The sequence below is a fragment of the Ceratotherium simum genome, chromosome 2, assembly GCF_057802395.1.
Source record: "Ceratotherium simum simum isolate JZ-2026a chromosome 2, ASM5780239v1, whole genome shotgun sequence".
Classification (NCBI taxonomy): domain Eukaryota; kingdom Metazoa; phylum Chordata; class Mammalia; order Perissodactyla; family Rhinocerotidae; genus Ceratotherium; species Ceratotherium simum.
This window is the reverse complement of record NC_141901.1, coordinates 97,206,916-97,233,243: the sequence shown is the minus strand read 5'-3', so window position 1 is coordinate 97,233,243 and position 26,328 is coordinate 97,206,916. Positions and strand designations below refer to the sequence as shown.

Below are 26,328 nucleotides of genomic sequence, written 5' to 3'. Positions count from 1 at the left end.
TATTACAAAAAGGACATTCATATACCAACAGAGGACATTCACACAACACAAAAGACGTCTGAGAGAGCCACACAGCCATATGTCTGAAGGTGGAGGTGCTGGAACCCCCAGAGGAAGTGGAAGGAGATAAAGAGAGCTCTTCTCCCTCCCCAGTGGCAGGGACCCTGGGCTCTGGACTGTGAGTGGCTCTGAGAGGAGAGGGGGGAGGGGCAGCCCTGTTCAGGAACACCGTTGCTCTCCAAGTTCCCTCACAGCCCATGGGAAAGCCCACACACAGGTGACTAAACTATTGCAGGGGTGTTTTCATCAAGCTAGCACCCCAGGAGAGCAGATAGCAAGGGAGAAGTGAGAGTGCTCTGGGATCGGGCAGGCGAAAGAAAGCACGCCTCCGCTTGCGCGGCACTCCAGCTCAGCCTGTCAGCCAGAGTGCCTGCGCATTTCTTAGAAAAGCAGCAGCTAGGGGCCAGGGATCACGGTGGGCTCAGAATACACAGCTCTTGACCCTCACCCAGTGGCAGCAGGTGGAAGCTGTGACTAGATACTATCACTATGCAGAGGCACAAATCCATGCTATCAAACAGAATGAAAAAATATATTAAATCTCCATACCAGAAGGAAAATGACAAGCAGCCAGAAATGCACCCTGAAGGCACAGAAATTTATAATCTAAATGACAGAGAATTCAAAATAGCTATCATAAAAAAGCTCAACAAGTTACAAGAAAATACAGATAGACAGTTCAATGAAATCATGAACTTCTTCACAAAAGAGATTGAAACTATAAAGAAAAACCAATCAAAAATGTTGGAGATGAAAAACACAATAGATGAGATAAAGAAAAATCTGGACTCCCTGAATAACAGAGCTGATATTATGGAGGACAGAATCAGCAGTCTGGAGGACAAAAATATAGAAATGCCTCAGATGGAGGATGAGAGCGAACTAAAAAGAAATGAAGAAATTCTCTGAGAAATAGCAGACTCAATTAATGCAACATAAGGATTATAGGTATTCCAGAGGGACAAGAGGAGAACGGAGCAGAGAGCTGGTTCAAAGAAATAATAGCGGAGAACTTCTCAAACCTGGGGAAGGAGCGGGAAATACAAGTGAAAGAAACCAATAGATCTCCTAACTATATCAATGTAAAAAGACTTTCTCCAAGGCATACAGTAGTAAAGCTGGCAAAAGTCAATGACAAAAAATATTAAGGGCAGCAAGGCAGAAGAAAATAACTTACAAAGGAACCCCTAACAGGCTTTCAATGGCTTTCTCAGCAGAAAACTGACAGGCTAGGAAAGAGTGGAATAATATATTAAAAATTCTGAAAGACAAAAACTTTCAGCCAAGAATACTCTACCCAGCAAAAATATCCTTCAGCTATGATGGAGAAATAAAAACTTTCCCAGATAAACAAAAGCTAAAGGAGTTCATCACAAGACCCCTCATACAAGAAATACTCAAGAAGGCCCTCATACCTGAAAAAAGAAAGAGGTTGCAAAGCCTTGAACAAGGAGAAAAATAGGTAGACAAAATCAGAAAAATTGCAGCTCTCTATCAGAACAGGTTAGCAAACACTTAATTATAACATCAAAGATAAAGGGAAGGAAAACACCAAAAATAAATGTAATCTTGTCATTTTAACCACAAACTCACAACACAAGATGGAATAAGTTGTGACAATAATAACTGAGAAGGGGAAGAGGACAGGGATGGAATCAGCTTAGTCTAAGGAAACAAGAGGCTATCAGAAAATGGACTATCTCATCTATAAGATTTTTTATACAAACCTCATATAAGGACTAAACAAATAATCAGAACAGAGTCACAAATGATAAATAAAGAGAAAACTAAGAAAACCATCATAGAGAACTACCAACCTGAATTGGTAGTCCGAAATACACAGGACAAGAAACAAACGAGATGCAGAAGAACCGGAAAACGAGCGATAAAATGGCAGCATTAAGCCCTCACATATCAATAATCACTCTAAATGTAAATGGATTGAATTCTCCAAGCAAAAGACATAGAGTGGATCAGAAAACAAGACCCAACAATATGCTGCCTCTAGGAAACACATCTCAGCTCTAAAGACAAACACAGGCTTAGAATGAAGGGATGGAAGACGATACACCAAGCTAATGGCAAACAAAAGCAAGCAGGTATCCATACTTATATTAGACAAAGTAGACTTCAAGATAAAACACGTAATGAGAGACAAAGAGAGGCAGTATATAATGATAAACGGGACACTCCACCAAGAAGACATAACACTTATAAATATATATGCACCCAACACAGGAGCACCAAAGTACATAAAGCAACTATTAACAAACCTAAATGGAGATATTAAAAAAAGCACAATAATAGTAGGGGACCTTAACATCCCACTTACATCAAAGGATAGATCATCCACACAGAAAGTCAACAAGGAAATAGTGGATTTAAACGAAAAACTAGACCAGATGTACTTAATAGATATATATAGAACACACCATCCAAAAACAACAGAATACACATTCTTCTCAAGTGCACATGGAATATTGTCAAGGATAGACCATATGTTGGGAAACAAGGCAAGCCTCAATAAATTTAAGAAGACTGAAATCATAACAAGCATCTGTCCTGACCATAATGCCATGAAACTAAAAATCAACTACAAGAAAAAAGTGGGGAAAGTGACAAAGATGTGGAGACTAAACAACATGCTTCTGAACAACCAACGGATCACTGAAGAAATTAAAGGAGAAATCAAAAAATATCTAGAGACAAATGAAAATGAAAATACCCCATACCAACTCATATGGGATGCAGCAAAAAGCAGTCCTAAAAGGGAAATTCATAGCAATACAGGCCCTTAACAAACAACAAATATCTCAAATAAGCAATCTTAAACTACACCTAACAGAATTAGAAAAAGAAGAAGAAACAAACCCCAAAGTCAGCAGAAAGAGAGAAATAATAAAAATTAGAGCAGAAATAAATGAAATTGAAACAACAACAACAACAAAAAAGGTGGGGGGGGAGGGTCAATAAAACAAAGAGCTGGTTCTTTGAGAAGATAAACAAAATTGACAAACCCTTAGCCAGACTCGCTAAGAAAAAAAGAGAGAATGCTCAAATAAATAAAATTAGAAATGAAAAGAGAAATTACAATGGATACCACAGAAATACAAAGGATTATAAGAGAACACTATGAAAAACCATATGCCAACAAATTTGACAATCTAGACGAATGGATAAATTCTTAGACTCATACAACCTGCCAAAACTGAATCAAGAAGAAATAGAGAATCTGAATAGACCAATCACAAGTAAAGAGATTGAAACAGGAATGAAAAACCTCCCAAAGAATAAAAGTCCAGGACCAGATGGCTTCTCTAGAGAATTCTACCAAACATTTAAAGAAGATTTAGTACCTATCCTTCTCAAACTATTCCAAAAAATTGAGGAAGATGGAACACTTCCTAAGACATTCTATGAGGCCAATATCACCCTGATAACAAAGCCAGACAAAGACAATACAAAAAAGGAAAATTACAGGCCAATATCGCTGATGAACATAGATGCAAAAATCCTCAACAAAATATTGGCAAACCAAACACAGCAATACGTTAAAGAGATCATACACCAGGGCCGGCCCCGTGGCTTAGTGGTTAAGTGCGAGCACTCCGCTGCTGGCGGCCCGGGTTCGGATTCCGGGCGCGCACCGACGCACTGCTTCTCCGGCCATGCTGAGGCCGCGGCCCACATACAGCAACTAGAAGGATGTGCAGCTATGACACACAACTATCTGCTGGGGCTTTGGGGGAAAAACAAATAAATAAAATTATTAAAAAAAAAAAAAAGAGATCATACACCATAATCAAGTGGGATTTATACCAGGGACACAGGGATGGTTCAACATCCACAAATCAATCAATGTGATACATCACATTAAAATGAGGAATAAAAACCACACAATCATCTCAATAGATGCAGAAAAAGCATTTGACAAGATCCAACATCCATTTATGATAAAAATTCTCAATAAAATGGGTATAGAAGGAAAGTACGTCAACATAATAAAGGCCATATATGATAAACCCACAGCCAACATCATGCTCAATGGGGAAAAACCAAAAGCCATCCCTCTGAGAACAGGAACAATTGTCAACAAGGGCGCCCACTCTTGCCACTCTTATTCAACATAGTACTGGAGGTTTTGGCCACAGCAATTAGGCAAGAAAAAGGAATAAAAGGAACCCAAATAGGCAATGAAGAAGTGAAATTCTCGCTGTTTGCAGACGATATGATTTTATATATAGAAAACCCTAAAGAATCCATTGGAAAACCATTAGAAATAATCAACAACTACAGCAAAGTTGCAGGGTACGAAACCAACTTACAAAAATCAGATGCATTTCTATACTCTAGTAACGAACTAACAGAAAGAGAACGCAAGAAAACAACCCCATTTACAATCACAACAAAAAGAATAAAATATCTAGGAATAAATTTAACCAAGGAGGAGAAAGACCTATACAATGAAAACTATAAGACATCATTGAAAGAAATCAATGATGACATAAAGAAACGGAAAAGTATTCCATGCACATGGCTTAGAAGAATAAACATGGTTAAAATGTCCATACTACCTAAAGAAATCTACAGATTCAATACAATCTCAATAAGAATCCCAGTGACAGTCTTCACGGAAATAGAACAAAGAATCCTAAAATTCATATGGGGCAACAAAAGACCCCAAATAGCTAAAGCAATCCTGAGAAAAAAGAACAAACCTGGAGCCATCACAATTCCTGACTTCAAAATATACTACAAAGCTATAGTAATCAAAACAGCATGGTACTGGAACAAAAATAGACACACAGATCAATGGAACAGAATCAAAAGCCCAGAAATAAAACCACACATCTACGGACAGCTAATCTTCAACAAGGGAGCTAAGAACATACAATGGAGAAGGGAGAGTCTCTTCAATAAACAGTGCTGGGAAAACCGGACAGCCACATGGAAAAGAATAGAAGTAGACCATTGTCTTTCTCCATACACAAAAATTAACTCAAAATTGATCAAAGGCTTGAAGGTAAGACCTTAAACCATAAAAATCCTAGAAGAAAATATAGGCAGTACACTCTTTGACATCGGTCTTAGAAGGATCTTTACAAATACCATGTCTACTTGGCGGAGGGAAACAAAAGAAAAAATAAACAAGTGGGACTTCATGAGACTAAAGAGCTTTTGCAAGGCAAAGGAAACCTGGATCAAAATGAAAAGACAACCCACCAGCTGGGAGAAAACATTTGCAATCATATATCCGACAAGGGGTTAATCTCCATAATATATAAAGAACTCACACAACTCAAGACCAAAAAAACAAACAACCCGATCAAAAAATGGGCAGGGGATATGAACAGACATTTTTCCAAAGAAGATATACAGATGACCAATAGACACATGAAAAGATGTTCAACATCACTAATCATCAGGGAAATGCAAATCAAAGCTACACTAAGATATCACCTTATACCTGTTAGAATGGCTACAATCACCAAGACAAAAATAACAAATGTTGGAGAAGTTCGGAGAAAAGGGAACCCTCATACACTGCTGGAGGGAATGCCAACTGGTACAGCCACGATGAAAAACAGCGTGAAGATTTCTCAAAAAATTAAAAGTAGAAATACCATGTGACCCAGCTATCCCACTGGTATTTATCCAAAGAACATGAAACCAACAATTCAAAGAGACTTATGCATCCCTATGTTCACTGCAGCATTATTCACTATAGCCAAGAAGTGGAAGCAACTCAAGTACCCATCAACTGATGATAGGATCAAGAAGATGTGATATATATATATATATATACTAACACATGGACAGAAAGAACAGTTTGGCGGTTACCAGGGGGAAGGGGTTGGGGGCTAGGCAGAAGGGGTGAAGGGGCCATTTATATGGTGACTTACAAATAATAATGTACAACTGAAATTTCACAATGTTATAAACTATTATGAACTCAATAAAAAAAAATAGAATAGGCACTAGTTTACCAAGAAAGCCTCAATAAATTCCACATGATCCAAAAAAAAAAAAGTGAAAAGGATGAAAAGGACAACTCACAGAATTGACGAAAATATGTGCAAATCATATATCTGATAAGATGACAATATTCAGAATACATAAAGAATTCTTACAACTCAACAGTAAAGGACAAATAACCCAATTAAAAAATGGGCAGAAGATTTGAATAGATGTTTCTCCAAAGAAAATATACAGATGGCCAATAACCACATGAAAAGATGCTCAACATCATCAGAGAAATGCAAATTAAAACCATAATGAGATACCACTTCACACCCAGTAGGACAGCTAGAATCAAAAAGTCAGATAATAACAAGTGTTGATGAGAATATGGATAAATTGGAACCCTCATACATTGTTAGTGGAAATTTAAAATGGTATAGCCACCGTAGAAAAGAGTTTGGCAGTTTCTCAAAAAGTTAAAGATAGAATTACTATATGACCCAGTAATTCCACTCCTAGGTATATAATCAAGAAAACTGAAAACATGTTCATACAAAACTTATACAAGAATGTTCATAGCAGCATTATTCATAATGGTCAAAAACTGGAAACAACCCAAATGCCCTTCAACTGAGGAATGGATAAACAAAAGGTGATATATCCATATAAAGGAATATGATTCAGCTATAAAAAGGAATGAAGTACTGTTAAATGTGACAAAATGGATAAACCTTGAAAATGTTATGCTAAAGAAAAGAAGCCAGTCACAAAAGGCCACATATTACATGATTCCATTGATATAAAATGTCCAGAATAGGCAAATCCATAGAGATAGCAAGTAAAATAGTAGTTGTCAGGGCAGTAGGAAATTGGGACTAACTGCTAATGGGTATGGGGTTTCTTTTTGGGGTGATGGAAATGTTCTGAAATATGATAGTGGTGATGGTTACACAACATAGCGAGTATACTATAAACCAGTGGTGTACACTTTAAATTGAATTTTATGTTATTTGAATTATATCTCAATAAAAAATGCTGAAATTAAAAAAAGGGAACAAACAATAGAACTGTCAAAAAGTATACGAGGTAACTGGACAATCTGAACAAAGATCATCCATTTGATGATTAAGGAATTACTGTTCATTTTGAGAGATACGATAATACTATGATAGTTTTTTTGAAGTCTTTATCTTTTAGAAATAATTGTTGAAGTATTTATGGATGATCTGGATAATGTTTGAGACTTGTCTCAAAATAATCTATTATGGGAGGGTAATGAAGTATGTGTGGGAGTATAAATGAAAGGAGATTGAAGCTGGGTAATGAGCAGTGCATTATCTATGTCTCTACATTTGAAATTCTTCATAATCAAAAGGTAAAAAAAGAAATTACTATTTTCTAACTGTAGTGAAACAAGGAATCTAGGAAAATTAGGAGAAAGACTGACAGGGAATTTTATTATGGGCAGATCAGGCTGGTAACACCTGAACCCAATAATCAAGATCATTTTGTGCCTCTTGAGGTGATCCATTAGGAATTACACAGATTATCTATGAGGCATCCTCACCAAAAATTTGAACCAATCTAATCAAGCCTCTAGCTTTTACTACCAGTTTTAAAGATTTTATTTATTTATTTTTTCCCCCCAAAGCCCCAGTAGATAGTTGTATGTCACAGCTGCACATTCTTCCAGTTGCTGTGTGTGGGACGCGGCCTCAGCATGGCCAGAGAAGCGGTGCGTCGGCGCAGGCCCAGGATCCGAACCCGGGCCGCCAGCTGCAGAGCGCACGCACTTAACCGCTAAGCCACGGGGCCGACCCTACCAGTTTTATAGGAAACATGAAGAACAGAGAAAACATTTAAAGGAGACCACACAAAAAACACAGAAAATAAACCCCATCAGGGCCGGCCCTGTGGCTTAGTGGTTAAGTGCGTGCGCTCTGCTGCTGGCGGCCCGGGTTCGGATCCCGGGCGCGCACTGACACACCGCTTCTCCGGCCATGCTGAGGCCGTGTCCCACATACAGCAACTAGAAGAATGTGCAGCTATGACATACAACTATCTACTGGGGATTTGGGGGGAAAAAAATAAATAAATAAAATCTTTAAACCCCATCAAATCCAGAATGTGGAATACACTTGTAAAACAATAAATAAATAACTTATTCAAAAAATAAATTACAAGAAAAAAGAGTGAGATTTAAAAAGATTTAAAAAGACTTAAGATATACAAGAACCACTATAATGTGTAAACCTTGTTTGGATCCTGATTTTAATAAGCCAATTATAAAAGAAGATTTTGAAACAACCGTGGTAATGTGGATATGAACTGGGTCAAAGATATTATTAAGAAATTACTCTTAATTTTGTAAGGTCTGATAACGGCACTGTGGTTAGGACAGAAGCCATTATCTGTTTGAAATGCATACTAAAGAATATTCTGATGAAATGACATGTCTGGGACTTGTAAAACATTCCAGGAAAAAATATATAGATACACACACATATATACATATTCATAAATTTGTGTGTCATAAATTCATATGTGTGTGTATGTGTGTGTGTGTGTGTGTGTGTGTGTATGAAGCAAAATTAGCAGAATGTTAAAAACTATTAAAGCTGGGTGATGGCTACATGGGAGTTCAGTATGTTATTCTCTCTACTTTTGTGTATGTTTGAACATTTCAGTAACAAAAAGGTAAGAAAGGAAGAAGGGACAAAAAGGCAGGGAGGGAGACGAAAGGAGTAGATCTGAGCCAGATCAGTTAGTAAGCCTGCAGAATTTGAGCGATAAAATTTCCTAATGCCCTGAAGCCCCAAGTTCTTTCTAATTTCAGGAGTCGGCAGAAGCCTTGTCTCAGAGAGCTAAGACAAGGTTAGGCCATGAGAATAATCAGACTCAGAAGTGCTCTACCAACAGTAATGGAGGAATCTAGACTGGGTATCTACGTTCAAATCAGCAAATCTCCCCCAAACCTGCCCTGCCATTCCTTCTAGCAGCATGCCTACTGAGTCAGCCTTAGTAGGAAGTATGCTCCCTCCCTTCCCATCTGTAGCATCTGCTTCTTCCATTCCTTCTCTGAGGTGACCTGAAAGAGACTCGGTCAAGCTCGCTAGGTATATGACCAGGTAGCCAGTTGTCCCTACAAATTCATCTGGACTGCCACTGGCAGTAATTTGTAATAAATAATTCATCTTTGTTTCTGAAAATCCATCTAGAAACAGTACTTGGAGGGCAATAAGTCAAGCAGCCCAAACAGTGTAGGTGACGATAAATTGAAACCTTAATCACTCCTCACCACCCCCCAGCAATTTGGAAGGTTCAGCAAATCATGGTACTTGCAGTGTACATTCTATATATTAAAGGAAGGTCACGGGATGATCCATACCTCTGTTTCCCCCATTAGGAGTATCATAAGGAAAATGACTTTTGCAGACTTGCCCTAAGGTCATGGAGCATTAATCTCCATGAAGGTCTGTAGCTGCACTGGGAACACTGAGATTTGGGAGTTCCAAATATCCCTGGGAAAGGAAATAGCAGTAGATTAGGACGAACATGCTCCACTTTAACCAACTGGCATAAGGACCATCTCCTTTACTTGGGCATCAGTCTTCTTCCTTCAGCATCACATTGGTACGGCAAAATGACCACAGTTACTACTTCCTCTGTAGCTTCCCAGCAATTAGGTACTCTTAGAATTACATGCATACGGCTTCAATGTCTGACTTTCCCTTGCATGGGCTAAGGCAGCCTCAATGGGATCACTGGCATGTGGGACATTCTTGGGAGCCAGTTTGCTTCAGGGCTAAGTTGTTACTGGAGGGGATGGAAGCAGAAACGTAGCCAAGGAAAGAAGCCTAGATGTGGCACCAGAGCAAAAGCTGTCAGATCTCAGATGTGACCACAGAGCTGCAAACAAGTGACGAGGCAAGAGTACGAAAGCTGAAAATATCAGAAATAGGTTAGAAAATAGAAGAGAAATGTTGAAGAAAGGCCCACGCTAGGATGCTAGAACCTGTGTTGAGCAATTGGTGGCTATGTGGTACCAAGCTAAGTCACTGGTTTTAAGGTACAGAATTGGGCCACACATAACAATCTATTTTTCTAATACAGGATATTAGCTGTGGCACTGGCTACCTTGACACAGCTTGATCTTAAGAAAAAAGGGATAGAAAGCCTGCCATGACGACAATTGTACTTCATGAAGAGGATGAATCCCTAAATGGCTGTTCTTTTCCATTCAAATAATGTTACCATCTCCCAAAGAACAGTTTTGGGGCAGGAAAGAATGGTATTTCAGTTCAAGGTGGACTACTCATCTACCAAAATACCATTCTGACCAAAGAAACAGATGCAGAATTACAGTCACAGCTGCATTCTGCACAGAACAAGTTGGATAATGGTACTCTAAATTGCTAATTACACTGCTAATGATTTTTTTAGTGGCATTGCAGTATTTTGCCACCTTTGTTTAAATTTTTTAAAAAGAGAAGGAAGTTTTTAAAATGGTAAATTTTTAAATACCAGTGAGTCTTCCAAAGAGAAATTTCATATAAAACCGATTTCTTGAAGTGGCATTCTCACATGGGATTTTGTAGGAGCCCATTTACTGACCATCTATTTGTTTCAACTTACTTTCTCACCAATTTATTTGCATTTAAGATTACTGAGGCCATAAGTATCTCAGTATTAGTATTTGCATCTGGATCCATAGTTGGTATGAAAAGTTAATATGTCATGATATGCTGGCATTGAGAATGTGCTATGACTAGATTTACAAAAAGTAATAGCAATAGTACAATTTTATTTTTATTGTGACAACCATGGTGAAATTTATTACAGTGTTAGTATTTTATTGTTTAATCATGCCAGCGTACCTGAAGGAGGTAATTACATTTTCGATATAAAAATGCTATTAATGTTTTTATTTCAGTTTAGCAGATTACAGAAAGCAGATTAAAGCACTCATTTGTTCCATATTGTTTCTTGTGCATTTAAGTGGCAGAATATTTTTTTCTACAAACAGTGAATTAATTTCTACTAAATTATTTCACTAAAGTTTCCAAATAATTTACATCTTAAATGAAAACCTCAAGCTGGCCAGGAATTTCCATACACTAGATTTACAAAAACTATTTTATATGTATAAAATGATATACCAATCACAATTATGTCACAATGTTTTTTGGTAATTTTTATATTTAGTAAGGTGAATTAGCTGTTAAAAAATTAAAAATGAATATCATGATGCAATTACAAACTCATAAGTAAATACTTACATTTGCTTCTAACAGGCCATCCAATTTCAGTGATCTTTTAACACTGCAAACAAAATATTTAAAGAAATCTTAGATTTGATATGCTTTAAGTAGCCAAATATTTAAGAGTAATATATATAAACAAAGATTCTAAGTTACTTTTGTCAACTAAAATAGAGTAAGATATGAAGAAAGCAATTTTCATGACGATGAAACTGTTTTTTTAATAGCATATTTCAAGATGGAATAATAAATATTTAAATGGATCTTATTTTATATATGTGGTTTTATATATATGCATTATCATACAATTCAAACATTAAAGTCATATTATAAAATAATCTTAGTAAAAAATTAATATATTTGTGTTTTTAAATACCACTAATAAAAAATTATATGTAAGAGCAAAATAATTTACATACCTTCAATGGAGATGTTGAAAGTATATTATTTGCAGAAATAATGTACTAGGTATTAAAATAAAGGTACGAGCAAGGTGAAAAAAGTTTCACACATTATTCTAGCTTTAAACATGATTCAGTGCTACCAGACTATGACTTAACTGAGGAACAGATGCTCTATGTCTTTATAAGTCCCCAATCCATAAGAAACTATTTTTTGTCTCCTTCACTAAACTGATTCAGGAACATGCCAGGCTCTCTCTGTGCAAAATCTGTTCTGCTGAACTGGATGCCCAGCTGTTAGTGACAATGCTTAGAAAGGAAAGCTGAATATTTATAATACTTTATTTCGTACAGCTGTCTTCTAAAGAGCAGTCATCAACATTTTATTGAATGCAGGCTAAATGCTCAAAGGAGAAAAAGGTCAATATAAATTAAAACTAGTTTTCCCAGTGACAAATGCAGTGTTAAAAGTACTTTCTTGATCTCTGAGAAACAGAAATTAAGTTATTTAAAATATTAGAGAATTTGAGCATAAAGGAAAAAAAAAGATTGTATTATAAAGGTTGTATTACAGAAAACAAAAAAATTTTATAGATCCTAGAAAAGGACTATTCATAAATAACTACTGACTTCCAAACAAGTGACAGGAGCAAGAAAAAATAGAAGAGATGGACAATTTACAAAAATTACTGAGCAGTAAATATTAAATAGAAAAATTAATCCATCTAAAAAGAGTTCACTTAATTTTGCTATTATATCTATGTTAGCCTATCACATAACATCATTTCTTGAGATTAATTAAATTGGTTTAAGGAAATGACTCATATCTTTTAGGAGTCCACTTGAAATCAATTTAATGTGAATTCTCAATGAAGCGAGAACAGAGGTAGGAACAAATAAAAATGGCAGATAATCCAAAAAAGTATTTATATTTAGCTTTGGAACATATATTACCCTATTCAGGTGTGTGAGATGTTTTGTATTTTATAAAACTTCAAAAGAAGAAATCAAAAACTAGAAGTATACAGTACAGCATTTTTTACTGTTTGTTTTTAAATAGTGTTAAGACGCAATACTACCTTTTAGAAGCTAGTATTCAAACCCCATTCTGATATTAACTTTTCAAAATATTATTGCTTTATTACTGATGGCTAATTCTTAGAGAAAGTAACTAAATGTTTGGATTTAAAAGGTTTCCAGTTTAGGTTCTAGGTTGATATAAGAAGCCCTAGGAAATATGTAGAAGTAAAAAAGAAAGTGATCGAGTTACCCTGTTATCTATCTCCCCACTTTAACAGGGGAGTGAGAATCTAAAAACATGATTTATTGTGGGTAATGTGGTTTTCAGATAGTTCAGGCCTCTAGTAACAAAAAGCTAGTAACATTTACAAGAATCATAAAAAGATTTAATAGACAAGAATAGGAGAAATCTAAGAGATCACTTAGTTCATCCAATAGGGAAGGGCTGGTATGAGCTGCCCACTGTCACACAGCTTGAGGGAGAGAAACCTAGGTCTCGAGTCCTGTGCATGATCAGTCTCTGTTGAATTGAGAGGGAGGAGGTAAAAAAGAGCAAACCTAGCAGGGGAATTTAGGATCATCTCTTCTGCCCATTCTATTAGAACAGGGCCCACTGTCAAGATATCAAGTTATTAAATTAAGCACCCACTATATGCTTTTATCACCAATTTTACCCACTCTTTTACCCATGAACAACTGTATTGCAAGCATGAGATGATGTTAAACGGATTAGCATGATGTTTATAGGAACAGAGAAGAAAAGATGAATGAAACATATATCATAAAGGAAGAATAGGCAAAGCTTGATTGGATATATAGAATAAATATTTTCTTAAAGTATTTACTCACTTGCTACCAGTATTAGTTAGTAATTTAAAGTGACATATCTCTGGTAGTTCTGTAAAGTTACAAGCAGCTCTTGTGGCTACTACCTTGGTTTAAAAAAATGGGCACCCCAAAACAGGCAATGGACTCAAATAGACATTTCTCCAAATGGCCAATAAACACATGAAACAATGCTCAACATCACTAATATTAGGGAAATGCAAATCAGAACCACAAGATACCACTTCACAACCAACAGGATGGCTACTATCAAAAAAACAGAAAATAAGTGTTGGACAGGATGTGGAGAAACTGAAACTCTTGTGTACTGCTGGTGCGATTGTAAAATGGTACCATTGCTGTGGAAAAGTCTGTCGGTTCCTCAAAAAATTAAACATAGAATTACCATATGATCCAGCACTTCCACTTCTGGATACATACCCAAAAGAACTGAAAGCAGGGACATGACCAGATATTTGTACACCCAAGTTCATAGTAGCATTATTTACAATAACCAAAAAGTGAAAGCAATGTAAGTGTCCACCGACGAATGAGTAAACAAAATGTGGCCAATATACACAATGGAATAGTATTCAGCCTTAAAAAGGAAAAAAATTCTGAAACATGCTATAACATGGATGAACCTTGAAGGCATTATGCTAAATGAAATAAGCCAAACACAAAAGGACAAATACTATATGATTCCACTTAAATGAGGTACTTAAAGCAGACAAATTCATAAAGACAGAAAATAGAACGGTGGTTGCCAGGAGCTAGGGGAGGGGGTGAATAAGGAGTTACTGTTTAATGGTTACAAAGTTTTAGTTTTGCAACATGAAAAAAGTTATGGAGATGGATCATGGTGATAGTTACACAACAAAGTGAATGTACTTAATGCCACAGAACTGTACACTTAAAAATGGTTAAAATGGTAAATTTTGTTATGCATATTTACCACAATTTAAAAATAAATAAATAAATTTTAAAAATGGGCACCTACTTATTGTATCCTAACTACCTCCCTCTTATGAGTAACCTTATAACCTCTGCAGGTTACTTCTCACTTCCAACTTAACCCAAATTTACACCTATGCCCATAATTTAAATACTATACTCCATCTTTTGGTGTACTAGGTTTAAGTTCACTGGGATCAAAATTCTGGTTGCTACCAGCATTACTGCTGTTGAGAATTTAAGAAAGATAAACACATGTGACATGCAATTTTCTATCAACAGGAACACAAAGTAGCTATGTTTACAGAATCAGCTATATTACTCTCCAAGACTATCCTCCTCTATTTTATTTAACTCACCACATAGTGGTATCCTGAATAGGATTCTCTGATTCATCAGAACAAGGTAAGTGGATGAATTTCATCATACGTTACTAGCAGCACTGACAACGTTAAAGAAATTATTCTAGAAAAAAATGAACTATCATTTGACTCTTAATTAAGAACCAGGAATGCCACCTCAAAAGCTCACCAAGTTACATGATTTGAGGTTCTCTTACAGGACTTTTAAAATATTGGATCAAATATAATTGTGAATAGCAGAGCTGAGGGTAAGAATGTGTGTGTAGGGGGAGGCAGATAAACTTAGCAAAGCAGATAAGACTCAGGGAGCCTTGATGCTATGCCAAATTCTTCCCCTAAAGTTGGGCAAATCACATAATCTCACTAAGCTTCATAAAGTTGATAGCAATATTGGCCTGTAAACTAGTAGGAAATTTCTGAAGGAAAGATAATCATCTAGTATGTCAGTGCTTCCATTTACTCCTCCCTATAATGAAGATGATAATATTGCCAGCTACAACTTCACAAGAGTGTTTAGAGGATTATTGAGTATGCTTAGGAGATGCTTAGAAACCCTCTGATGAAAGGCAATGGCCCAATTCACATCCCATGTGACTCCATAGGTATTAATTGAGATATCTGAAATGGTTTATTTTCCATTCTACGTATGTGAATGAGCAAAGAAGGGAGGAGTATCTCCAATATGCTTTCTGCATTCTTCCTTTCACTCAAGCCTATGTTCTTTTGTGTTCAACATTCATAGTGGTCACACAACTCACTATCACAGCATGGGTGAATGGGAACATCACTGCACTACATGTAGAAATAAGAAAGCACCTAAATAAATGATTAATCCACTGTTATTCTTTATGATGAAACTGGCCAAAACCTTAACCAGTTATTGGGCAACATGTTTACGGTGTCAAAAGCTTCTTTATCAAAAGGTTAATAGAGAATAGCTCAAGAATTCTTATAGAAGTAAAAGGGATATATTTGGGAATACTGGCCCCAGATGATAAATAGATGGAGGTGAGATGCTCTTTGGGTTGAATAGAATGAGAAATGCCATAAGATCATTTCACTCCTAAATGGGTACTCTCAAAAATGAACATTAGGGCCGGCCCCGTGGCTTGGTGGTTAAGTGAGTGCGCTCCGCTGCTGGCGACCCAGGTTCGGATCCCGGGCTCGCACCGACGCGCTGCTTCTCCGGCCATGCTGAGGCCGCGTCCCACATACAGCAACTAGAAGGATGTGCAGCTGTGACACACAACTATCTACTGGGGCTTTGGGGGGAAAAAATAAATAAATAAAATCTTTAAAAAAAAAAAAAATGAACATTAATATTCATTACTATTCCCTTCTGCAAGGAACTTACAAATACACATATGTGTGTGTATCATCACACACACACATACATATAAAGAACAAAAGTCCTTTAAAAGAGTCTATTGAAAGAAGCCAAACAGGTTTATCAGAATTAAATATAGCAGGTGGGTGACCTTTTACATACTTTTTTGTATGTATTATGTTTTGTAACATAAACATTAATAATAATAAACATTGGTCTCTACCCTCCCCTTGAGATTTCAGCACAATCATCTAAAGTTTTCCCCGACACCATCCAGTTTGCACTGAGGATCTTTCCACTCTAACCCTATAGCACCTGTGCATGTGCCTCTTGCCTCAACTTAGCACACTGAAATCATCTCTTCATATGCTTGTCTTTCCCCCTAGACTAAGATATTTATATCAGCACCTTGTCTGTTAACTAGCTGGTTATGAGTTCTAAAAATGCTGTTGAACTCTCTCTCCCACTAAAATTAAAACTCCTAGAGTACAGTTATCTGTTCATATTTGAATGCCCAAAGCCTGACACAGTGACTGGCACAAAGGGGTTTATATAAATTAATGATTTATTTAATTAATTGTATTTATTTTTAACTTAAATCCTCAGTCTCAAATTCAAGAATATACTTAATTCCTTTAATTTTTTATGATCCTCCAATCCTATTTAAGGTAGTTTAAATGCAGGTTCTCAAAGGATGTTATATTAACACAGTCTTCTCTCTAAGGTAGTCTCTTATGTGGATTTGTCTTATCAGTTCTGGAAAAATCTAAGCCATACTCTCCTCAAATATTGACTCTCCTTCATTCTACCTTTCTGAGACTTCTTCTAGAAGTAATTTTAGACTTTCTCATTCCATTTTCCATATCTCTAAACTCCTATTTCTATCATTGGTCTCTATGATGCATTTTGGGCAGCTTCTTCAGATCTATCTTCCAGTTGTCTAATTCTTTCTTCAATTGTGTCTAACTTACTGTTTAATCCATCCATTCGTATTAAAAAAAAAAATTTGATGAGTTTTTGGGGTAACTTTTAATTTTTGTATAATTTTCAACTTAAAAAAAAGTTCTAGGAATAAGAGCTCTTGTTATCCTTTACCCAGACTTACTACTTGTTTACATTTTGTCCCATTTGCTTTATCATTCTTTCTCTGCACAAACACACATACATATATATTTTATATGCATAATCTTTTTTATGAGCCATTGGGAATAAGTTAGAGACATTGTATACCCTTACTCATACACAACTGTCAAAATCAGAAAAATTTTATTGAGCTATACTTGATGTATAACATATTAGTTTCAGGTGTACAACACAATGATTCAATATACGTATATATTGTGAAATGATCATCACAATAAGTCAAGATCCAATGCTACACAGTTACAAATTTTTTTTTCCTGTGATGAGAATTTTTAAGATCTACTATCTTAGCAACTTTCAAATATACAACACAATATTATTAACTATAGTCGCCATGCTGCACATCATATCCCTAGGACTTATTTTAGAGCTGGAACTTTGTATCTTTTGATCACCTTCACCCATTTGGCCCACCCTCCCACCTCTGGTAACCACCAATTTAGTCTCTGTATCTATGAATTTGGAGGGTTTTTGTTTTTTTTTTTTACATTCCACATATAAGTGAGATCATATGGTATTTGTCTTTCTCTGCTTGACTTATTTCACTTAGTATAATGCCCTCAAGGTTCATCTATGTTGTCACAAATGACAGAATGTCCTTTTTTATGGCTGAGTAATATTTCATTGTAGATATATACCACATCTTCTTTATCCATTTATCCATTGGTGGATACTTAGGTTGCTTCCATATCTTGGCTATTGTAAATAGTGCTGCAATGAACATGGCGGTGCAGGATATCTTTTTGAGTTAGTGTTTTCATTTCCTTTGGATAAATACCTAGAAGTGGAATTGCTGGATCATATGGTAGTTCTATTTTCAATTTTTTCAGGAAACTCCATACTGTTTTCCATTGTGGCTGCAACACTTTACATTCCCACCAACAGTGCAAAGGGGTTCCCTTTTCTACACATTCTCACCAGCACTTGTTATCTCTTGTCTTTTTGATAACAACCATCCTAACAGGTGTGAGGTGATTTCTCATTGTGGTTTTGATTTTAATTTTTTTGATGATTAGTGATGTTAAGCACCTTTTCATGTACCTGTTGGCCATCTGTATATCTTCTTTGGAAAAATGTCTATTCGGATCCTCTGCTCATTTTTAAGTTGGACTATTTGGTTTTTTGCTATTGAGCTGTATGACATTTTTATATATATTGAATATTAATCCCTTATAGATATATGAATTGCAAATACTTCCTCCATTCTGTAGGTCGCCTGTTCGTGCTGTTGATGGTTTCCTGTGCTGTGCAGCTTTTTAGTTTGATGTAGTCCCACTTGTATATTTTTGCTTTTGTTGCCTTTGCTTTTGTGGTCAAATTCAAAAAATCATCACCAAGACTAATGTCAAGGAGCTTACCACTTATGTTTTCTTCTATGAGTCTTTATGGTTTCAGGTCTTACATTCAAGTCTTTAATCCATTTTGAGCTGATTTTTGTGTATGGTGTAAGGTAGGGATCCAGTTTCATTCTTTTGCATGTGGCTGTCGGGTTTCCCAGCACCATTTATTGAAGAGACTGTCCTTTCCCCATTGCATACTCTTGGCTCCTCTGCTGTAAATTAATTGGGCACACATGCATGGGTTTACGTCTGGGCTCTCTCTTCTGCTCCATTGATCTACGTGTCTGCTTTTATGCCAATACCATACTGTTTTGATTACTATAGCTTTATAATATGGTTTGAAATCAGGATTATGATGCCTCCAGCTTTGTTCTTCTCAAGATTGCTCTGGCTATTCAGGGTCTTTTGTAGTTCCATACAAATTTTAGGATTATTTGTTCTATTTCTGTGAAAAACACCTTGGATTTTAATAGAGAATGCATTAAATCTGTAGATTGCTTTGGGTAGTATGAACATTTTAATAATATTGATTCTTTCAATCCATGAGCATGGAATATCTTTCCATTTACTTGTGTCTTCTTCAATTTCTTTCATCAATGTCTTATAGTTTTCAGGGTACAGGTCTTTCATCTCCTTGGTTAAATTTATTCCTAGGTATTTTATTTTTTTTGATGCAATTGTAAATGGGATTGTTTTCTTAATTTCTCTTTCTAATAGTTCATTATTAATGTATATTGATCAAAATTAGGAAACTTACCATTAATACAATATTATTATCAACAGTCCACATTCAAATTTCATTACTTGTTCCAATAATGTCCTTTATAGCCAATATTTCCCCCAGTTTAGGATCTAATCCTGAACCACTTATGGCATTTAATTGTCCCATCTCTTTAGTCTCTCTTAATCTAGAAGAGTTCCTCAACCTTTTTCTTGACTTGGACATTTTTCAAGAGTATAGCCCAGCTATTTTTGTATAACAACTGCCAATTGGGGTTTGTCCCATGTTTTCCCATATGAGGTTATGCATTTTTTGGCATAAATATCACAAAAGTGATGCTGTATCTTTTTGAGAGCATGATAACTTCAGTCTGTCACAATATCAGTGATATGTATTTTGATCACTGATTAAGATGTTATCTGCCAGTTTTCTCCAATGTAATAAATAAGAAATTTTATATGTAAATATTGTTTGATATCAGACTGTCTCCCAATATTTTTAAAGATTTTATTTATTCATTTTTTTCCCCCCAAAGCCCCAGCAGATAGTTGTATGTCATAGGTTCACATCCTTCTAGTTGCTGTACGTGGGACTCGGCCTCGCGCTGGACGGAGAAGTGGTGCCTTGGGGTGCGCCCGGGATCCGAACCCAGGCCGCCAGCATCAGAGCGCGCGCACTTAACCGCTAAGCCACAGAGCCGGCCCTGTCTCCCAATATTTTTAAAGAGCCATTGATGATTTTCTAATTTTATCATTCTTTTATTAGTTAGCAACCTACTCCAAAGAAGAGCTTTCCTTTCTCCTCTCTTTATATATTCACTTATTTGTATCACTATGGAATCATGGAATTTTATTTTATCCAATGGATTATAATCAATTCTTGTCATTTATTTGGATGTTCCATTGTTCCAGATCTGGCAATGGGACCATCTCCCTTTCACACTGCCTCCAGTCTACCCTATGTACCTGTAATTCTTTGAGCACTTCCTTACTTTTCAGCACAAAAAAAAGTGTTCTTTGCCCCAGCCCAGGAATTAGCTTTTGCTTCAATGAGACTTTGTTCTTTTTAGTGGACAATGATATTTAGAAATCAAGATCTGGGCACTAGATGTGTTCACTGCTACTTATGTCATTGTTTATAGGCAATAGACAGAAGAAAACACACACACACACAACCTGTAGCTTTATATGTACATTAAAAAAAATCTACAATTTCATACTGATACCTCCAATGACAAGCCAACATATTTTATCCCAAAGTGAAAGCCTAGTTCCCATTATCTGTAATACACTTACCATTTGCTCAAGCCTAGAATGTGTAGAAACTAGTTTCAGAAACGTGAACCCATACCTCTGTGTAAAGCAAATCTATTTACTAAGATTCAATATTTGCCTAGTATTCTTAAAATGTAAAATATATATACAGCCATTCTACTGAGTGTTAAATAGTGTTTACATATTTCCCTGATGTCTAACAAAATGCTTATTTGCCATTCATATAACTTCTTTATTAAGTATTGGTTCAAGTCTTTGTATCATTATTTTAACAAGGTTTTTGTCCTTTTACTATTGAGTTGTAAGAGTTCTTTGTATATTCTAAATAAGAATCTTTTGTCTGATATGTCTTATATTTTCTCCCAGTCAGTTGCTTGACAATTCATTTTCTTATTGGTGTCTTTTGAGGAGCAAAAGTTTAAAATTTAGATGAAGTCAAATTTACCAATTTTTTTCTTTTATGGTTATTGCTTTTTGTATCTTGTCTGAAATTTTATCTACCCCATGTAGTAACAAATTTTCATATATTTCCTTCCGGAAACTTTACCTTTTACATTTAGGACCCTGCTATACCTCAAATTAATTTTTGTGTATAGTATAAGACAGAAGTTAAGGTTGTTTGATTTGTTTTCCCATATGGTGTCCCAGAGCCACTTGGAAAGACTTTTCTTTCCCCCACTGAATTGCTTTGGCACTCTTCTGGGTCTATTTCTGGACTTTCTATTCTTTTCCATTTTATTTAATTGTCCTTATGCCAAAACCACATTGATTTCATTACCACCTTATAGTAAGTCTAGTTAGTGTATGTACTCCAACTTCATTCTTCTTTTCCAACATTGTTTTGGCTATTATAAGTCCTTTGCCTTTTCATAAAAATGTTGAAATCGGTTTTTCTATCCCTATAAAATGTTTGCTGGGATTGACAGGAATTGCATTGAATTTAAAGATCAATTGGAGAGACCTAACATTTTAATAATATCACATCTTCCAATCCATAAACATGACCCTATTTATTTCGATCTTTATTTTCTCTAAGCAACATTTTGTAATTTCACTGTAGAAATCTTGCATGTCTTCTGTTAACTAACAAGTATTTTTTTTTACGTAATTATAAATGGAAAGATTTAAGCCTCAATTTCCAGGTATTTATTGCTAAAATGTAGAAATAGAACTGATTTTTGTATACTGACTTTGTACTCTGCATCTTTGCTAAATAGTTCTAATAATTATTTTTTTGCAGATTCCTCAAGATCTTCCATGTTCATAATCATATCATTGGTAGATGATCAACTTTACTTTTTCCTTTCCAATATGTATGTGTTTCCTTTCTTTTTAGTACTTTGTTAAATAGAAGTGGTGAGAAGGTACATTCTTGCCTTGTTCCTAATCTTAGTTCCTGTTTATTCCTGGTTTGCTGAGTTTTTACTTTATCATGAATGGGTGTGTTGTTTGTACAACTATTAATATGATCTCCTTTATTCTCCTTTTTAAAAATATTGATTTTCAAGTATCTAAACAACTTGCATTCTTGAGACAAATCCCACTTGGATATGATGTATTGTCCCTTTTATATATTGCTGAATTACATTTACTAATCTTTTGCTACGGACTTTTGATTCTATGTTCATGAAATATATTGCACAGCAATTTTCTTATAATTCTTTTATCATATGTTGGTATTGGGTTAGGGTGTTATAAGGATTAAATGAGTTGGGATATATACATTTTTTAAATCTAGTCTGATATTCTCTACCTTTTCATGGGAGTCTTTACAGCACTTAGTCTTAATATAATTATTATATAGTTGGCTCTACATTTTGCTACTTGTTTTCTATTTGTCCTATTTATCTTTTTATTCCTCTGATCTTCCTTACCTGCCTTCTTTTGAGTTAATTAAATATTTTTTAGTATACCATTTCAATTCTTCTATTTGTTTTTTAGGTACACCTTTGTATTTTTTAACAAGTTACTCTGGGGGTTACAACGTGCCTTTTTAACGTATCACAGTTTATTTAGAGTTAATACAGTACTACTTCATGTAAATGTAAGAATCCTGCAACATTATAGTCCATTCCGTCCATCCTTTGTGATATGCTGTTGTACATTTTATGTCTACATATGTTATACACCCCACAATAGTGTTATAATTTTTGCTATAAACATTCATGTTCCTTCAAGAAATTACAAGCAAAAAATACATAATCTTTTATATTTCACCACATATCTGCCATTCCTAGTATTCTTCAAATAGACCAAAATTCGCATCTGGTGTCATTTTCCTTCAGCTCAAAAAACTACTTTTAGTATTTCTTCTATGCAGGTCTGCTGGTGACAAACTTTCTCAGTTTTTATCTGATAATACCTTTATTTCACCTTTATTTTGAAGGACAGTGTCTCTGGATATAGAATTCTGGGCTGAAGGTTCTTTCCTTTTAGCACTTTAAAAATGTCATTCCACTGTCTTCTGACCTCCATCGTTTCTGATGAGAAGTCAGCTTTCGTTTGAACAGTCTCTCCTACATGGAAAGCATCAATTTTCTCTGGCTGCTTTCAAGATTTTCTCTTCATTTTTAGTTTTCATCAGTTTGACTATTGTATTATATACACGTGTGTATACGAACAGGTACATATTTTTCATCTTGACTGAGGTTTGCTGATCTTCTTAGATCTGTAATTTTATGTTTTTCAGCAAAATTGAGAAATTTAGGGGACATTACTTCTTAAAATATTTTTGTTCCACTCCCATTCTCCTCTGTTCCTCTGACTCTAATTACATATATTAGACCATTTTATATTGTCCCAGAAGTCAATAAGGCTTTTTTTTGCTGAGGAAGATTCGCCCTGAGCTAACATCTGTTGCCAATCTTCCTCTTTTTGCTCGAGAAAGACTCATCCTGAGCTAACATCTATGCCAATCTCCCTCTATTTTGTATGTGGGTCGCAGCCACAGCATGGCTGCCAACGAGTGGTGCAGGTTCCCCCAGGAATCCAACCCAGGCTGCCGAAGCGGACCATGCCAAACTTAAAAGCACTGGGCCATGGGGCCGGCCTGTCTTTTCTTTTTTTAATTAGATAATTTCTACTGTTCTATCTTCAAGTTCTTTTCTTCTCTATATAGCCCATACAGTAAATATTTTCATTCTAGGTATTATAATTTTCAAATATAGAATTTCCATTGCTTCTTTTTCTTCTCCAACATTCCCCACGTACACTTTCTTTTTTTTTTTTTTATAATTTTTATTTATTCATTTATTTTCCCCCCAAAGCCCCAGTAGATAGTTGTATGTCATAGCTGCACATCTTTCTAGTTGCTGTATGTGGGACGCGGCCTCAGCATGGCCGGAGAAGCGGTGCGTCACTGCGTGCCCGGGATCCGAACCCGGGCCGCCAGCAGCAGAGCACGCGCACTTAACCACTAAGCCACGGGGCCGGCCCCCCATGTACTCTTTCATTATGACCATTTTTTTCCCTGTTAAGTCCTTGACCACATTTATAGTAGGTGCTTTAAAACCTTTGTCTGCTAATTCTAAAATCTAGGTCATCTTGGGGTCAATTTCAATTGATTATTTTCTCTCTCAATGAGTTGTATTTTCTTCTTTGCATGTCTGGTATTATTTTTTGCATTTTGGAGATTGTAGATAATGTGACATAGAGACTCTGGATTCTGTTATCTTACTCTCTTAACAGTTTTGTTCTCTTCTAGCAGGCATTTAACTTGACTAAATTCAAACTCTAAAATCTGTCTCCCCTGGGACGGACAGCAGCGGAAACCTCTGCTCAGTCCTTTCAACATTCTAGCTGTTGCTTCCTGACAGGCTTTAAGTAGTCTCTCCCATCCATGAGCAGTTCCGAGATCCACCAAGGATTGTGGCAGTTTATACCCAGATTTGGGGGCTATCCTCTTTTTAGGATTTTCCCTTTATTTTCCAGCAATCCTGGTAATCCCAAACTCTTGTCCCGACTCTTCAAACCAGTAAAACTGGAGCTTACTGCCAAGTTCTAAGCTGTACTACACCATACGGACTGCCCTTGGGTTAAACACTATGAATGCAAACCTTGCCCATGGTAGCTCTCTTCCTTCAAGGGTTGATTCCCCTCCAGTTTCTGCCTACTATGGTTGCTCTTCAGTGCCCTCAAGCAGTTGTTTTTAACATTTTGTCCAGAGTTTAAAATTGTTATCTATGAAAGGTTCAGTCCAATACAAACTACTCTGACATGGAACTCCATCTATTGAGTTTTTATTTCAACAATTATATTTTTTCTGTTTCTGAACATTCTAATCCATCCTAGTTTAAAATCTCCTTGGTCATTTTGGGTAGTCTCATTACCTGTTAATTTTTGTGATTCAACTTTTTATTTCTTTAAGCATTCTATACAATTATTTCATATCGTATCTCTGATAATTCTGTTTTGTAAACTCTTTCAGATCTAAAACTGTTGATTATTATATGTTTTAACTTTCACTCACGGTAGTGTGTTTCTTTTTGTGTTCAGTTATCTATGATTTTGGATATTTGGTGATCTTAACCTGTTAAAAAACTAGGGGCCTAAACTGAGGATGCTGTCCCCCAAAGATGTACATTTGATTTCATCACTAGCCAAGGGAACCAACTAGGGATCATTTTAACTCCCTTCTCAGCTTAATTGCAAAGTTTCAAGTTTAACTCCCTTACCTTGCCTCTCACCCAAGGCTTAGTCTATCAAGCACAACATGGATATCAGTATTTATTTTCAGAGCAATAGCCTTTCATCTGTGCTTACTGCTTACAGTTCTGGTTTCGGGTCACTATTTTTGTTTCACCTATTGAGATTTAATGTCCTTCAAGTCTACCAATGCAATAAAAAATATGATTTGTGCAGGATCTAGTTGTTTTTGAATGATAGGGACTTTCAGAGATTCTGGTCTGCCATATCAGGGGAGTCTCTCATGCTTTTATAACAAGGCTGTATTATACCTTCCTCACTTCTGTCTTTACTTTTTTACTGACTTTTACAAGCAGGAAAGAATTGTATTCAAAATTCATATTTTTTTATACTTAAGTATGAACAAATTAATCTTCTTTTAAAAATGCATGATAGTGTTTTTTGTTGGCTGATCAAATTTTTTGTTTGTTTATTGCGGTAACTGGTTTATAACATTGTATAAATATCAGGTGTACATCATTATACTTCTATTTCTGCATGGATTACATCATGTTCTCATGTTCACCACCCAAATACTAATTACAATCCATCACCACACACATGTGCCTAATTATCCTTTTCACCCTCCTCCCTCCCCCATTCCCCTCTGGTAACCACCAATCCAATCTCTGTCTCTCTGTGTTTGTTTGTTGTTGTTATTATCTACTACTTAATGAGTGAGACCATATGGTATTTAACCTTCTCCCTCTGACTTATTTCACTTAAAAATGCATGATACTTTTAAAGTAAGAGAATTTACAGAACTTTGAATATCATCTATGATTCAAAGGATGTTTATTAAATGGTTAACTTTTACTTGGCCTCACACATCATTTCAATCCCCTGTTTCTTTGTAATTAATCCACAATAAAAATCATTGTACTTAGCATTACCACCAGCATAACTACAAACCCAAATAGGTGCAATAAAATAGCTTATCAGATCCAGAATATGCTTATATTCATTTTCCTCTATGAAGGAAAAGAAAGAATATTT

At 35.8% G+C, this 26,328-nt stretch overlaps 1 protein-coding gene across 7 annotated transcripts in view; it reads right to left on the bottom strand.

Moving 5' to 3' along the window:
* Nucleotides 1-26,328, bottom strand: part of ITGB3BP (integrin subunit beta 3 binding protein) — a 71,004-nt gene that overhangs the window by 40,725 nt on the left and 3,951 nt on the right. For 4 of the 7 annotated variants that reach the window (XM_087416955.1, XM_014788247.2, XM_004431445.3 and 1 more), the window contains exon 2: nucleotides 11,301-11,343. The exons of 1 other annotated variant lie outside the window; for it this stretch is intronic. In XM_087416955.1, coding sequence (XP_087273081.1) covers nucleotides 11,301-11,343 — 43 coding nt within the window. Of the gene's footprint in view, nucleotides 1-9,409; nucleotides 9,543-11,300; nucleotides 11,344-26,328 lie in introns of those variants that run through there. 2 more of the 7 variants (XM_087416961.1, XM_087416971.1) reach the window with 2 other exon arrangements.